We start from the raw sequence: 17,636 nt of genomic DNA on the forward strand, positions 1-17,636 counted from the left end.
GTTTCTAACCCCCTCTATCCTCTCATCTACCCTCAAGGCAGGAGATGCCAACATAGTATAAAGTGTCTACCTGATCCAAGAAGCTCCTCCTCACCAGCATCCCTCTCCAACCCATTGTCCAGTCCAATCCATGTCTGAAGAGTTGGCTTCAGGAATGGTACCTGTCCTGGGCCAACAGCAGGTCTGGGGGCCATGAACACCGGGGTCCTTCTAGTCTCAGTCAGACCATTAAGTCTGGTCTTATGAGAATTTTGGGTCTGTATCCACTGCTCTGCTGCTCCCTCAGGGGTTCTCTGTTGTGTTCCCCGTTAGGGCAGTCATGGGTTGTAGCCAGGAAAGATCTAGTTCTTCTGGTCTCAGGATGATGTAGACTCTGGTTCATGTGGCCCTTTCTGTCTCTTGGGCTCGTAATCACCTTGTGTCCTTGGTGTTCTTCATTCTCCTTTGATCCATGTGGGTTGAGACCTATTGATGCATCTTAGATAGCTGCTTGCTAGCGTTTAAGACCACAGACGCCACTCTTCAAAGTGGGATGCAGAATGTTTTCTTAATGGATTTTATTACGCCAATTGACTTAGATGTCCCCTGAAACCATGGTCCCCAGACCCCTGCCCCTGCTACGCTGGCCTTTGAAGCAATCAGTTTATGCAGGAAACTTCTTTGCTTTTGGTTTAGTCCAGTTGTGCTGACCTCCCCTGTATTGTGTGCTGTCTTTCCCTTCACCTCAAGTAGTTCTTATCTATCTAATCAGTGAATGCCCGTCTCTCACCCTACCTCCCTCCCCCCTCATAACCACAAAAGAATGTTTTCTTCTCAGTTTAAACTATTTCTCAAGCTTTTATAATAGTGGTCTTATACAATATTTGTCCTTTTGCAACTGACTAATTTCACTCAGCATAATGCCTTCCAGGTTCCTCCATGTTATGAAATGTTTCACAGATTCCTCACTGTTTTTTATCGATGCTTAGTATTCCACTGTGTGAATATACCACAATTTATTTATCCATTCATCCGTTGATGGGCACCTTGGTTGTTTCCATGTTTTTGCTATTGTAATCAGTGCTGCAATAAACATGGGTGTGCATGTATCTGTTTGTGTAAAGGCTCTTTTTTCTTTAGGATATATTCCAAGGAGTGGGATTGCTAGATCGTATGGTAGTTCTAATTCTAGCTTTTTAAGGAAGTGCCAAATCGATTTCCAAAGTAGTTGTACCATTTGACATTCCCACCAGCAGTGTAGAAGTGTTCCAATTTCTCCACAGCCTCTCCAACATTTATTATTTTGTGTTTTTTGGATTAAAGCCAGTCTTGTTGGAGTGAGATGAAATCTCATTGTAGTTTTGATCTGCATTTCTCTAATGGCTAATGATCGTGAACATTTCCTCATGTATTTCTTAGCTACCTGAATGTCTTCTTTAGTGAAGTGTCTATTCATATCTTTTGCCCATTTTTTAATTGGGTTATTTGTCTTTTTGCAGTTGAGTTTTTGCAGTATCATGTAGATTTTAGAGATCAGACGCTGATCAGAAATGTCATAGCTAAAAACTTTTTCCCAGTCTGTAGGTAGTCTTTTTTACTCTTTTGGTGAAGTCTTTGGATGAGCATAGGTGTTTGATTTTTAGGAGCTCCCAGTTATCTAGTTTTTCTTCTACATTCTTTATAATGTTTTGTATACTGTTTATGCCATGTATTAGGACTCGACAGCAGTGGGTTTTTAACATTGTCCCTATTTTTTCTTCCATGATCTTTATTGTTTTAGATTTTATATTTAGGTCTTTGATCCACTCTGAGTTAGTTTTTGTGCATGAAGTGAGCTATGGGTCTTGTTTCATTTTTTTGCAGATGGATATCCCGTTATGCCAGCACTATTTGCTGAAAAGACTGTCTTCTCCCCATTTAACTGTTTTGGGGCCTTTGTCAAATATCAACTGCTCATATGTGGATGGATTTATGTTTGATTCTCAATTCTGAGGAACACTATTTTATTAAGAATTAAAATGTCTCTTTGGTGAGTACAGTCTGGGGTCTTAAAAGCCTGTGAGCAACCATCTAAGATACTCCACTGGTCTCACCTCTTCCACAACAAGGAAGAATGAAGAAAACAAAGATACAAGGGCAAGATTAGTCCAAAAGACTAATGGACCATATCCACCATGGCCTCCACCAGACTGATCCCAGTACAGCTAGATGGTGCCCAGCTTCCACCAATGACTGCACTGACAGGGATCACAACAGAGGGTCCCAGACAGAGGTAGAGAAAAATGTAGGACAAAGCTCTAACTCACCTACACACATACACACACACACACACACACACGGCCAGACTTACTGGTCTGACAAAGACTGGAGAAACCCTGAGAGTATGCCCCCTGGACGCCCTTTGAAATCAGTAATGAAGTCACTTCCGAGGTTTACCTTTCAGCCAAAGATGAGACAGGCCCATAAAACAAAATGAGACTAAATGGGCACAACAGCCTAGGGGCAAGGACTAGAAGACAAGAGGGAATAGGAAAGCTGGCAATAGGGAAACCCAAGGTCAAGAAGGGAGAGTGTTGACATGTCATGGGGTTGTTAACCAGTGTCATAAAACAATATGTGTACTAACTGCTTAATGAGGAACTGGTCTGTTCCGTAAACTGTCATCTAAAAAAAAAAAAAGAATTGACATTTCTGAAACAATGCATCATTTTACTATTCATATTTATTACCCATGATAAGGGATTATGTCCTTACAGTTACTCAGTGTGAAACCTCAGTGTGATTTGTGTGCCGCTCTCCCCATATCTGTTCATTCTGGTGCCATGTCTTCAAACTACCTATCAGATCTTTCCAATGACTCTGGCATAATCCTAACTAACTGTCACGTCTTACCTGAACTACTAAAACAGGTTCCCTGTGCCAAACTCATCCCTAGTCAGCTCATCATCTACCTTGACATCAGAACTGATAATATTATAATGTAACACCTTATTGACTTAGGAAACATAAAAAAGAAAAGAGTTAAAAATAGTTCATTGTTATCTTTAGGATAAAATGCAAACTCATTAGCGTGAGATACAGAATCCTTCACAATCTGCCTTATTATATGTATTTCCAGTCTTTCCCGCAAGACCTCCTTCCATTTTACTAAACATCCAATGTACTTACTTAAAGCTACTTGAAATTTTTACATATCTGTATTTTGGTTCTTTCTGTTCCCCCTTTATGTGAGTCCTTTATTATCCCTGTTCCCTTTTCCCCTTGAAAAAGTCTGATGCATCCTTCAAAGTCTAGGTTGTCACCTTCACTGTTAGTCACTTAGAAATAATGGAATGAATTCCTACAACACACCAAGCACAGGCCAGTGCCTAGGCAAGAAATAATAATTAGGACACTCTTTACCCTCAAGGAACTTACAGATAAAAGAGGGAAACAATGCACACAGAACAACAAAATATAATGTCATAGGTGTAATAATCGAGGCCAGCACAGGGGGCAATTGGAGAAGAGAGGCATGGATCTGGCTCTTCCCTAGATTATAGTCAGGGAAGGCTTAACAGAGGAACTGATTATACACCAATTCCTTGGAACATCAGCAGAAACTACTTGGGTAGGCAAGAAGATTCTTGGCAGAAGGGTAACCTGTATAGGGAAATGCTTATTAAAGTCAGGCCCTAACGACTTTTCTTTTAAAAAGTAAGTCACAGTGTTATAAGTAAATATAATGTATAACTTAAAACAAGCAAAAAAAAAAAATCAACCTTGGGATCTTTGCTATTTACAATATAAAGGACATATATATATATATATATATATAATACCAGCTCTGAACATTATAACTATTGACAAGTATTTCTTTAAATGCGGAAAGATGAATTCTGTATTTGTATTACAAGGTAATCACTGTTACCTTGCAATTTTTATATTGTATAATTATTTTTTAAGCTTTAACTTAAACACGGGATCAATTTAAAAATGTACAGTGTTACACCAGATTTACTGGCTTGACAGAGACTGGAGAAACCCCAGGAGTATGGTCCCTGGACACCCTTTTTGCTCAGTAATGAGGTGACTGCTGAGGTTCACCCTTCAGCCAAAGATTAGACAGGCTCATAAAACAAAATGAGGCTAAAGGGGTACACCACACCAGGGACAAGGACTAGAAGGCAAGAGGGGATAGGAAAGCTGTTGACTGGGAACCCAAGGTAAAGAAGGGAGAGTGTTGACATGTTGTGGGGTTGGTAACCAGTGTCCCTAAACAATATGCATACTAACTTTTTAATGAGAAGCTAGTTTGTTCTGTAGACTTTCACCTAAAGTACAGTATAAAAACAAACAAAAATAGTTTTAAAACATACATTTAAAAAATAAATATCATATTAATACTAAAATGAATTTTTAAAACAATAATAATAAAAGATAAAATATTACTTTGCAGAAAAAAAAAAACCTATCAAAACAACTTAATAGACAGTAGATAGTAACAAAAATGTAGATAGTAGAAGACAGAAGTCCTGATAAAAAGGTAAAAGTTATCTGTTTATCTCTAAATCTAAGTTAGTATTCAGCTAGTGCTCCACTGGTTTAATCACGATGAATCCCTATTGGTTGAAACCATTTTGTTTTGTCTTATGAACATTTCTCAGAGCAACCTTTCACATTGTAGTTAAATACGACTTGCTCTTTCTGTCACCAGATTTCTCATAACACTGCACTTTTTCTGCCTTTTAAACCGGCATTTCTTACAAATCATATATTTACAACTGTCAAAGAAGGAATACAGTTTCTTTTTCTTTACAAAACAAAACAAAACTTACCTCTCATAGGAGGTCTTTCTAGTTCAGAGTCAAGGTGAATTGGTGGAGAGATGTAGGATACCTGTCCGTGATGCGCCTGCCCTGTGGACCCAAAAAGAAGTGTTAAAAAGCCATTGTAGTCATCTCTTTTTACATTTTTGTTTTGTTCTGTTTTATGATGTCACATTATGTCTTTCCACACTGAATTAATAATAGCCGTTATAGAGTGTAGATAGATTTATCCAAATATAAACACAATAAGCATCATATAAAAATAACCCGATTAAAGATTCTCAAACTATCTAAGGATTTTTGGTTAAGTTACAAATATATTGTAGACAGATATTTTAAAATATACAGTAAACATGAATTATAAGAAAGATGAGACGGAAAAACTAAAAATGAAGACATACAAAACACAAACGTCTATTTCTCACTGTTTTTGTTTTTGTTTTTTTTTTAAGTGATTCTAAACACTTCCAACTTCTGTGCTTATTCTCATTACTTATTTCAGTCTGCGGAGTGGCATCGGTCTACAGACAATACTTTGAGTAGTATTTATTTAGATCACTTTAAACCATGATTAATTTATATTTTACCTCTAAGGTTTACTGCCATTATCTGAGTAGAAAAGTACTCCAACCTGCTTATTGTATTTAATGTAAAAACAATAACTAACCACAATTTAAAAATATGGTCGATGGATTCATTGCCTATTCCTTCCAAAGCATTCATTTCACCTGCTCACATACGTATTTGCAATACACTTTCTGTCTTTTAAGTTAAACGTGTTAAAGTTGATTTGAAGGCCCAAATGCTGATTGAAAAATTTGCTAGCTTAAACACAAAAAGAATTTTCTAACGCTCAAAGTAGCTATAGTTTATATCCCGATGATCCAGTAAGCAATTAGGATTTTGAGGCAAGAAAATATAATTGCAGAGTCAATTCAATTTCTAAAGCTATTTTATATAACCAAGATTTGCATAGGAGTCAAGGACGCACCACTTTCTTTCTACAATGGGGATATGCAGTTATATTTCATACATTTACTATAGTAATTCACAGGGTTGTTAATCTCTTTTCCTAAACAAGGAAAGTTAATGATACATAGATTATGATAACAGAGTAACCTTCCTGTTTCAAATAATATTCGACTTGTAATAAACTCTGCTGATTCCTCTTATGAGGCACATTTCAAATAATTAATATGGCTCCCTGTTGATAGTAGCTGCTGTTGCTCCCAGCATTTTTTTAGCTAACAACAGAGACAGTGGAGAGGACATAATATACAGACTCCTTCATAATGGTAACTAAGAATATTGTGTATTCACTGGCCGTGTTTCAGTGGAACACTAAAAGCAGTATTATAAAAGGAATAAGACACTGATTGTGCACTGTTAGCAGTCCATGTTTAATACAGTTTATTAAAAACTTCAGTTGTCTTTATTATAAAAACACCTGACGTTATACATGTTGCATACCTGACTGCAAAACCATTTCTATTTTTACAGCTACTGTGTCATTACAAATTAATTGGTTTTAAACTTTATGGATCATGTAGCTGAAAATAAGATATTTTCACTTTATATTGTCAGCCAAAGGTTGAAAATAATCTCAGCATATAAAATAATATCGATCTGCTGTCTAATACTAGAGCATGTCCTTCACCACATACGATAATAACCATAGAGTTCTCTTACCTACATTTTTTCTCTTACATACATTATCTCCTTTTATCCAACCAACATCACTAAGGGGATTAAAGATTAAGTTATTATGTTAATGTATACATATTTTTGAAACAAAGAAATGAGAGGAGGTTAAGCAACTTGCTAAGAACAGGTAGGTAGTAAACAGCAATGCCAGTAACATTTTCACTCCAAATGTGTAGTACTTGTATCTGTATCAGGCTATTTTTTGCAGACAAGTCTCATTACACTGAACCCTGGGAAAAATACCTCTATAGGTTTTAATGACCCTACACTTACAAGAATGCTTTTTTGAACTGGCACCACTCCCTTCAAGTTGAAGTGAAAATTTGTTTTAATGCTGTCATGGATTGAATTGTGTCCCCCCCAAAATATGTGTCAACTTGGTTAGGCCATGATTCCCAGTATTGTGTGGTTGTCCTCCATTTTATGATTGCAATTTTCCTATGTGTTGTAAATCCTAATCTCTGCCTGTGGTTAATGAGGCAAGAGGAGAGTACATTAAAGAGGATTAGGGTAGGATTTTAACACCCTTACTAAGGTCACATCCCTGATCCAATGTAAAGGGAGTTTCCCAGGGTGTGGCCTACACTCCCTTTTATCTTACAAGTGATAAAAGGAAAGAGAAGCCAGCAGAGAGTGGAGGACCTCATATCACCAAGAAAGCAGCATCTGGAGCATGTCCTTTGGACCTGGGGTTCCTATTTGGAGAAGCTCCTACTCTGGGGGAAGATTGATGACAGGGACCTTACTCCAGAGCTGACAGAGAAAGCCTTTCCCTGGAGCTGACGGCCTGAATTTGGACTTTTAACCTAATAAACTGTAAGCAAATAAATTTCTCTTTGTTAAAGCCATCCATTTGTGGTATTTTTCCTATAGCAGCACTCGATGACTAAGACAAACGCCAAATTTACTTCTGTTCTGGGATAAGCAAGAATGCTCAACACAGATACGTTAGGTAGCTTGGAGACCACAGTGTGTATCCTTGAGGGGAATGGGGATATTAAAGAATGGGGTGGGGATTATTGATAGTAAAGTGCTGATGGTAGTTTGTCATAATGTCATTCTCTCTAAGAAGAGAAATCTAGCAAACTGCAGGATGCGGTGCGGCAGAGAAAGCCACAGTGGCAGGCATGGACTGAGACTCTGAGACTTGGAGGAAGGTTCGAAGCGCAAGAATAGATTTCAATTTGCTGACTGAGACTTCTGATCTACAGAATAAAAACTAGAGCTTATGGAGATTGCTGTTGAATAATTTAATTATTCAAAATGAAGAAAAAAAAAAGATTTCCATTTCACTTTAAACAATTGGTATTCGCTCATTTATCTCCACAAAACACATAAAGGTAATGAAACCTAATTTTTGGCTAACTAAGGCAGTGATTCTCAGGGAGGCAACTGTTCTTCATTAGGGATGGGGTGGCAGAACATGGGGAGAGGCCTGTGTGTAGTTTGAAAACCACCTCAAAAGACTCATATCTCCAACCCCTCGTAAAGAATTACTGCAAAATGATAACAATAAACTCCAGTTAAAACCATAAATTACTTTGAAAACTATTTTTCTTTAGACTTTGTGGTGAATAATATTCAATAAAAAAAATAAGGTCAGTTTAAGAAGAGCTTTTTTAGCGGGGTTAAAATACATGGCAAATACACACTTTTTTTTTTTTTTTAATTGACAAGAGTTCTCTCAGACAAGGAACATGTTTGCTGTCTCAGTCTCTCATTCATCACAGTTTCCACCATGCTCTACTGCCTTACATTAGCCCTGCCTGGTCCTTGTAACCACAGCTTTATACAAAAAAAAAAAAAAAAAAAACTTACGGCCGTCAAATTGATTCCGACATAGTTACCCTGGGGGCAGTTCTACTCTGTTCTATAGGGTTGCTACAAGTCATTCCGACCTCTACTTAGATTTTGCTTAGGATTACATTATTCTATGAATTAATCTGCAGAACAAACATGTTTAAATATTTGGTATTCATATTTTAAAAAAAGATCTCCATTTATTTATCTTGTAATAATAAAAAAAAAACCAAAAACCAAACCCACTGCCATCAAGATGATTCCAACTCCTAGAGACCCTATAGGACAGAGTAGAACTGCCCCATAAGGCTTCCAAGGAGTGTCTTCTGAATTTGAACTGCCAACCTTTTGGTTAACAGCTGTAGCTCTTAACCTCTATGCGATCAGGGTTTCCAATTTTTAATAAGTCGGAATAAATTAGTTTTTAAAGTTTTCTCTAAAAAAGGTTATTTCATTAAGTTTATTTTCCCCATTTTGAATGAAAATGTTAGTCTTGATAATTTTCAGATGCTTTTGTTGGAATTATTACTTCTTGATTCTCTCCTTGGAACTAGATACATTGATAATAACATTTTAGTTATTTTATGGTTTTTATTTCTTATATGAAGTATATTCCCAGGTTAATATTCATCAGGTTAATATTCATCTACATATCCTCAGAGTTTAATTCTTTTATGCGGCAGAATTTAAATTTTAAAGAATGCCATAGGTTATGATATTTAAGGGAAAATGTTTCTCGGCGCTGCTATTCAGCTGCCATTTTACCTTAAGTTCCTCCACAGTACATACAAAAGAAATAAACAAGGTTCATTGACAGACTGAATAGAAGAATTAAAAAAAAAAAATAAAAAAGGAGCCCGGGAAAAATTTTTATGATTTATAGCTAGGCAGTCTAGAAGAACCATGGCAGAAGGGAAATGGGTGGTTAGCTTGAGTTGGTCTATTCATGTTGAAGTCTAGGTAAAATACATATGCATGGAGATGTTTTATATATGTATACACAAATGCATATATATGTATACACACAGATCTATTGAGATATAATTCATATGCTACATAATTCATCTATTTAAAGTATACAATTCAGTGGTTTTTAGTATACTTACTAAAATATACAACCACTATATCAATTTCAGAACATTCAATGACTGCAAAAAAAAAAAAAATGCCCATTGGCAATGACTCCCCTTCTCTCCTCAACCAACCTAGCTCTCGTCAATCACTCATCTCCTTCTGTCTCTGTAGATTTGTCTATTCAGAACATTTCACAGAAATTAAATCATACAATATGTGATCTTTTGTGACTGGCTTCTTTCATGCAGCATAGTATTTGCAAGGCTCTTCCATGTTGTAACATGTATCAGTACTTCATTCTTTTTGTTGCCAAATAATATTCCATTCTATGGATATATCACAATTTTTTTTTTTTTGTAGCTGTCATAAGTTGATGGACATTTGAGTTATTTTTACTTTTTGAATAATTTTGACTAAGTTTCTACTTATGAAATAATGCTGCTGTGAACATTTGTGTACTAGTTTTTTTTGTGGACATATATTTTCATTACTTACTTTTTTTTTTTTTTTAATGACTATATACTTAGGAGTGGAATTGTTCGACCATATGGTAACTCTAGGCTTAACCTTCTGAGGAACTGTCAGAATGACTTCCAAAGTGGCCATGCTATTGTACATTCCAACCAGCAGTGTATGAGGATTCTAATATCATGGAGATGTCTTTTAAGCTTTCTTTTTTTCTTAAGGTAGTAGATTGATTCAGTCATGGTTGATCAGATTTTGAAATAATTAACATTAAGATGACCTGTAAAGTCTGGGGTTGGGGGGGAATCTCCCCAAATGAGTATGAAAGACAAAGCAGAGGGTTTGGGCCAATAGCTGTTCAACCACATTTTGAGGGTTGTTGTTGTTTTTAGTTGCCAAAGAGTTGGCTTCAACTCACAGCTACTGGTCCTACACCATCTTCATGATCATTGGTATGTGCGAGTTCATTGTTTTGGCTATTGTGTCAATATATCTCATTGAAGATTTGTCTGGTTTTAGTGAACTCCCTAGTTTATCAAACATGGTGTTTTCTGTTCCAACAGTTGGTCTTTCCTGATAACATGTCCAGAGTAAGTCAGCTGAAGTCTCACCATCTTTGCTTCTAAGAGCATTCTGGTTGTAATTCTTCTAAGGCTTGATTTGTTCATTCTTCTGGTAGTCCATGGCATATTCATTTATTCTTGACCAGCGCCACTGTTCAAATGCATCAATTTTCTTCTGTCTTCCTTTTTCATTGCCCTTCTTTTGCATGCATATGAGGCTACTGAAAAGACCATGGCTTGGGTTAGGCACACCTTAGTCATCAAAGTGACATCTTTGCTCTTTAGAACTGCAAAGAGGTCTTTTGCAACAGATTTTCCCAATGCAATAATGTCCTTTGATTTCCTGACTGCTACTTCCATGGGCATTGATTGTTGATCCAAGTAGAATAAAATCATTGACAAATTCAATTTCTTCCTCATTAATTATTAGGTTGTTTATTGGTCCAGTTGTAAGAATTATTTTATTCACTGTCAGGTATAATTCATACTGAAGGCTGTCGTCTTTGAACTTCATTAGTAAGTGTTTCAAGTCATCTTCATTTTCAGCAAATAATGTTGTTTGATCTGCATATCACAGGTTGTTAATGAGTCTTCCTGCAATCTGAATGCTAATGTCAGATGGATCTTGGCTCAAAGCAGAGAACACCATATTTAGCTGTGTTTCACCGAGAATGTGAAGGCAGTAGACTGTGTAGCTCTTAACAGGTTATGGATGATATGGAGAATGGGAATTCTAGAACACTTAATTGTAAATGGATCAAGAGCTTGTACCTGGATCAAGAGCCAGTAGTTTGAACAGAACAAGGGCGTAACATGTGGTTCAGAGCTGAAAAAGGCGTGCAGTAGGGTTGTATCCTTTCACCTTATTCAATCTGTATGCTGAGCAAACAATTCCAGAAGCTGAGTACTTAGAAAGTAGAAGAAAACACAGTAAGTCAATTATTGTACGTGTGAAATGCTAAGTCTGTGGAGAAAAATCAGGCCAAGGGGGATCTGGAGTGTGAAGGGGCAGGTTGCAATTTTAAATAAGGTGATTAGAGAAGGCCTAATTGAATTTCCATGAGTAACATTTGAAGAATTCGATAGTGTCAAAAGATAATACCTGACTCTTAAAGGAAACTCTAAAACAACAAAACTATAGATAAAGGCTCAAATTCAATTTTAATAGTTAAGACTTAAGAAACTAAATGTACTGGCATTAGATGTTTTTCCTAACACATTTATTTCAAATTCCACATGTATTCATAGAAATTTTAATAATATCACTACTGACCAATGAATAAAAAAAGACAAATGTTATTATGGAGATACGCAAATGGGCAAAAGAAGAACCTTTCTTCTTAAAGTAAAAATACATTTTACTACAATGATATCCTTATTGGTTTCTACAGTTATACTCAATTTTTCCTCGATTTCTACAAAGTGCTGTAAACAGGTTTAATAATTTATGGCCCCCCAGGCAGATTTTATGCCTTCTTTTTATTTGTCGGCTTTAAATTTTTCTGCTGCTAATGTTGATTTTACTCTAGAGATGTGACATTTTCCCCCTTACAAACAATAAAATAAATGTCACATTTTTTTCTACGACAGTTTTTAGTATCATTTTGTTTTTACAACTTTTAGGATGATGGCAAGTTACTTCTCTGTCTCAGTATAATAATGATTCTGTGTGGGAACTGAGGGACCCCAAGTAAACTACATTTAAAAATAGCATGTGGAATTTTTCTAAGTTCCTAAAACAGTATAGAAGTAGCTAAGCTTCCTTCTTAAAAAAAAAAAAAAAGTTCATTTTCTTGTTGAAAATAACTCTACTACTGATAATAATAAAAAAAAAAAAAAAAATAGAGGTCAGTACGTTGTTTCTGCTGTTAGAAAATTGGGCATGCCTAACATGCTTTTTCATCTTTGAATCCCACTCCGACTAAAACTATCTGGCATTTATAAAGTCAGCGTTCAGGTAGGGATGTAAACAAGAATCAAAAGTAATCATCAAAGAAGAGTTATAAATTGCCAATTTGATACCTATCTTTCCATTGTGGTGTCTTTTCCTCCCTTCATTTTATTAAACATACTTATTTTCAGTGAATTTAGTAAAATATGAGATAGCAGAAAAACAACTACATGCTTGACTTATCCAGGATATGAAGTCATTGTTGGAGGTTCAAAGGTCACTGATAAGCTTCTCCTTTGCCACACAGAAAACAGATGGAATAATTTGAAGCAAAAGGAACTTTCTTGTTTGTGTTTATGTTTGTGTATATGTATGTATATACTTCATCCAGCAAATATTTTTTCAGTACCCATTCCCTGTCTGTGGCCACTATTCAGATTACCATGTGAATAAGATTACGTGATCCTTCTACTCAAAGAGATTTCAGTCTAGATGCAGGATTAAGCACTTAGAGTGAAGTACGATATGTCCTTGATAGAGGTGAGAAAGAAGAGCACAACAATGGCCCCTAACTGAAGCAAGTAAATTCAGGGAAGAACAACACCTGGAGAAAACAGAGATCTGAGGGAAGGGCAGTGGCCGTCTAGTGGAAGAACGTGGCAGGGCATGGGATGGCAGAAAGGCCATTATGAGTGGATGCCTGCAGGACATGAATAAGAAGGACAGGAAACAGGGAATCACTGCTGAGTGACAGGCAAAAAAGATGATTAGAAGGTAATACATTTTTCCAGAGATGTACAACAGAGGAGAGAATAAAGAATAAATGTGGCTTAGGGGTCACTGAGTTTACGTTAATCATGGTGGAATGATTTGGAAAAGGTAGTGAGAATAGAGAATAGTGGCATAACTTGAAGTATGTAATGAATGTCACCGAACTGTACACGTACAAATTGTTGAAATGGCATGTTTTGTTATACATATCTTCACCACAATTAAAAAACAGCTATCACCCAGCTTCAGCAATGCCCAATTCAGTTTTACATTGTTTTATCCCTACCTTCTGTCATGCCTCCTTCCGTACCTCAAAATATTTTGAAGCTAATTCCAGACATCATATAATTCTACCCGTAAATATTTGAGCATGTATCTATAAAATACATGAGGTCTTCAATAAATAACCCTAATACCACTATGACACATAAAAATTAACAAGATATATTCTATAATGAAAAATAAATTTTATGCAAAATTCAACAAAGCAATTGCCAGAAAGAAATCAACAAATCTGAAAGACATGAAATCTCTCAGACCGCAAAATATCGTATCAATACTAACGTTGAAACTGTGTGGGAGTGAGGAATGGTTTACATTTATGATGAATTTAAGTTGCTCATAGATTTAGAGGGGAATCTAAAAAAAAAAAAAATTTTTTTCTATTTTATAAAACCATACAAATGCTTTTCTTTCTTTTATAAGCATGAAAAACTGACTTCATGATGAAATGACATACTAAATTTTAGAAGAGATACTTCAAAAAAAATTTCAAGAAGTCTTAAAAACCTATCAGAGTAAGAATTACAACTATCTGAAAAAAAAAAATCAGAGCATTTACTTTTCCTAAATTTCCAGATTTTTTATAATCCTTCAAAAAATAATCCTGCATCTAGACATATTTGAAAAATGAGGATCATATTAATAAAAATGGTTACTTTCTAACATCTAACACTAGGAAGCACCATGTAAGGTAAATATTATTTCCTATTTTTAAAATGCAGTAATTAAGCTCTGTTACATCAAGTACATCTTCAAAGGTTACACATAGTGTGTGGGGGAGTCAGGTTTTAATTCCAGATCTGCCTGTCCAGAGACCATGTTCTGGCCGCATATGAGAATGCCTACCACATTCTATAAATCTACTCGTTAGGGTTAGGGGAGAAGGGAAATGTACCATAAAAAATTCTGAAACCTTAAAAATTTTTAGTTGTATGTTTCCGGGCCACTAAAAGGTAAGTGTTTAGATTACTAAAAGACCAAATCACAGAACAATCAGAGTTCTAACATTACTTTTCTCAGACAAGGAATATTTTTGGAAACATTACATTCTGCTTAACAAAAGGGTAGGTATATTAGCGTTCTCCTGATTTTTTTTCTTTTTTTTAATAATATTTTGTTGAGTTTTTGGTGAAAGTTTACACAGTAAGTTAGGTTTCCATTTGACAATTTTCACACAAATTGTTCAGTGACATACGTTACATTTGTCACAATATGTCAACTTTCTCTCTGTGTTCTGCCTGTTTCTTTTCTAGTACTCTAGTCTCCCTGCCCCTTTATCTTCTCGTCTTCACTTTTGCACAGTTGTTGACCTTTTGGTCTCATACTGATGGCTTTTAAGTAGGTAATTAATCTCATGGGTAATACCCTTTATTTTGTGTGCTACTTTGTTATTTTACTAAAAGGTGATATTAGGGGATAGGCTTAAAAAGTGTCTCAGGGTGATAGTCTCAGGGGGGGTCTTCTGTTTTCTATTGTTCCAGTTTTTGTGGCTTTTTTAAAATAAGCATTTGAGTTCTGCTCCATTTTTTTCTCCCATTCTATCCAAGACTTATTATTGTGCCCCAGGTCAGAACGGTCAGTGGTGGTATCCAGGCACCATCTAGTTCTGGTCTGAGGGTAGATGAGGTTGTGGCTCTTATGGACTTGTTCCTTCTCCGCACATCTGGTTACCTTCTTACTGGTTTGCTCCTGGTGAGCCGAAACACATAGTTGTGTCTTAGATGGTCACTTGTGAGCTTTTAAGAGCCCAGATGCTACACACTTCACTAGGATGCAGATCATGATCTTTATGAATCATGTTATGCCAATTGAGTTGCCCCATGAGACTACGGTCCTAGGCCTTCAAACCCTGAAAGCCAATTTTGGAAGGTGTTTGGCAACTTCTAAGGAGTATCCGTATCTGTGTCTTCAATGAATATATGTGCCTGCACTCACATATTTGTATTTACACATACCTTTAATTTTTTTTTTAGTGGCATAGTGGTTAAGTGCTGCAGCTGCTAACCAAAGGGTCGGCAGTTCAAATCCGCAAGGTGTTCCTTGGAAACTCTATGGGGCAGTTCTACTCTGTCCTATAGAGTCGCTATGAGTCAGAATCGACTCGACGGCATGGGGTTTTGGATAGATACTTTCATCTGTTCTCACCTATATGTGCATCTGTACCTACTCATCTTCCAGTTTGCCTATACCCATCTGTATGTGCTCAAACACTCATTATTGCTTTGGTTGTGCTGTGCTCACTACGTACAAAATCAGTGCCACTTTTTCCATCACCAAAAATAACTAGTCTGTACTGTATTAAGCATATTTTCTCCACCCCCACCTTCCTGGTGACCATCAATGAACATTTATCTATTTATCAGTTATCTACAATAGAACATTTATCTATTCTTGTCTTCTTATAATAGAAGGATCATATAATATTTGTCCTTACACATTTGACTTATTTCACTAAGCATTATGCCCTCCAGATCCATCCATGTCATAATATGTTTCACATACTCATCATTGTTCTTTGTGGTTGCATAGTATACATTCATGTGTCGACGGGCACTTCTGCTGCTTCCATTTATTTGCTACTGCGAATAATTAGGTCTCTAGTATGTATACCTGGAGCTCTGATGGTGCAGTGGTTAAGAGCTTGGCTGCTAACCAAAAGGTCAGCCGTTCAAATCCATCAGCCACTCCTTGGAAACCCTATGGGGCAATTTACATTGTCTTACAGGGTCACTGAGTGAGGATCAACTCGACAGTAATGAGTTTGTTTTGTTTGTTTGTTTGTTTGTTTAGGGTATATACATAGGTGTGGGATTAGAGAGTTCAATGAAGGCCATTAAAAAAGGGTTACCAAACCCAATGCTGTCGAGTTGATTCCAACTCACAGGATTCAGTAATAAAGTTCTCCTTGAATCACTGTAATTTCTAAAAGCTGGAAAGATTCTTGAAGTGAGCTTCATACATACAAAAAATCTTTTCTATTCCTTATCACCGTTACACTTAGCCCAGGTTTTGCATACAATAAAAGGAGATAAAAGAATATATTTTACTATAAAAGTGGTTAATAGTCTATACCACTGAAAAGGTGACTGTTGAGGACAGGGAGCTATAACAAGCTGGATTAGAAAAATCAGAATCTGAGTAATATAGGCAAAACTAATCAGCAGGATTGTGGCATTGGCTTGAAGACAAAGGTCAATAATTCTAGTTGCTCAAGTAATACAGGACATATAATCCTAGAGGCTGTGCCTAAGACTTTTTCTCTTGCCAGAACAATTATGATTTAAAATTAAAGTTACCTCAGATATTTTGCTCACAGTTTGGGCGAAGCAGAATAATCCCCCTCCCTCCCCTGTTCTCCACTGCCTCCCCAGCTACTCACATTCAAATCTCTAAAACTTGTGAATATGCTACCTTATATGGCAAAAGAGACTTTGCAGATATAATTAAGTTTAATGTGGAGAAATTATCCCAGATTACCCAGACAGGTCAAATCTAACCACAGGAGTCCTTAAAAGTTAATAGGGAGGCAGAAAAGTAGGTTATCGAGATCCAGTGTGTCAAAGACTCAACCCATTGCTGTTGGTTTTGAAGATGCAAGAAGGAGGTCGGAGCCAAGAATTGGTGTCTGCCTTTAGAAGCTGGGGAGGGCAAGGAAACAGATCCTAAGAGTCTACAGATAGGGTTTAATTTAGCCTGGTGAGACCCATATCAAACTTCTGATTTAGAGATGATATGTAAGATAATAAATTTCTGTTGTTTAAGCCTTTAAGTTTGTGGTAACTTGTTATAGCAGTGATAGAAACTAATACCCTGTTTAGTAACTGGTATTAAAAAAACATATTTTTTAAAAGCCTATTATTCAAAATGTATAAATCGTTTGAATAGCTAATACATGTACATAGCACATATTCAAATGATTCAAACAAACAATAGCATCTAACCAACCTCTCTCACAGGCAATTCCTCTTCCCAGTATCTGGCATATCTTTTTTGAGTTATTCTATGCTCTTATAAGATCCACATACACGCATGCACACACACCAACACACATTTATTTAATTTGAATTGTTGTCACATTAAAACACAATAGTGTGGATTTTCCCAAGCTTCCTCTAAAAAAGAAGTCTAGAGCTTTAACTGTTTAACCATACGTTCACATCTTTCGAATGTATACAGACCTCTATGTTACATTAAGGATGTTCCGTGGTGTAAAATGTCATCAGTGGTACTGCTAACATGACAATCTTTTAATCAGAGATAAGGGAACATTTAATAAGGCCATGTAATAACTTGATGTTA

At 36.3% G+C, this 17,636-nt stretch overlaps 1 protein-coding gene across 1 annotated transcript in view; it reads right to left on the reverse strand.

Moving 5' to 3' along the window:
• ADGRL3 (adhesion G protein-coupled receptor L3) overlaps positions 1 to 17,636 on the reverse strand; it is a 561,722-nt gene that overhangs the window by 249,881 nt on the left and 294,205 nt on the right. The window contains exon 6 of the mRNA XM_064286313.1: positions 4,797 to 4,877. Within this exon, the coding sequence (XP_064142383.1) occupies positions 4,797 to 4,877 (81 nt within the window). The remainder of the gene's footprint in view (positions 1 to 4,796; positions 4,878 to 17,636) is intronic.

Source organism: Loxodonta africana, chromosome 5, assembly GCF_030014295.1.
Source record: "Loxodonta africana isolate mLoxAfr1 chromosome 5, mLoxAfr1.hap2, whole genome shotgun sequence".
Taxonomy (NCBI): domain Eukaryota; kingdom Metazoa; phylum Chordata; class Mammalia; order Proboscidea; family Elephantidae; genus Loxodonta; species Loxodonta africana.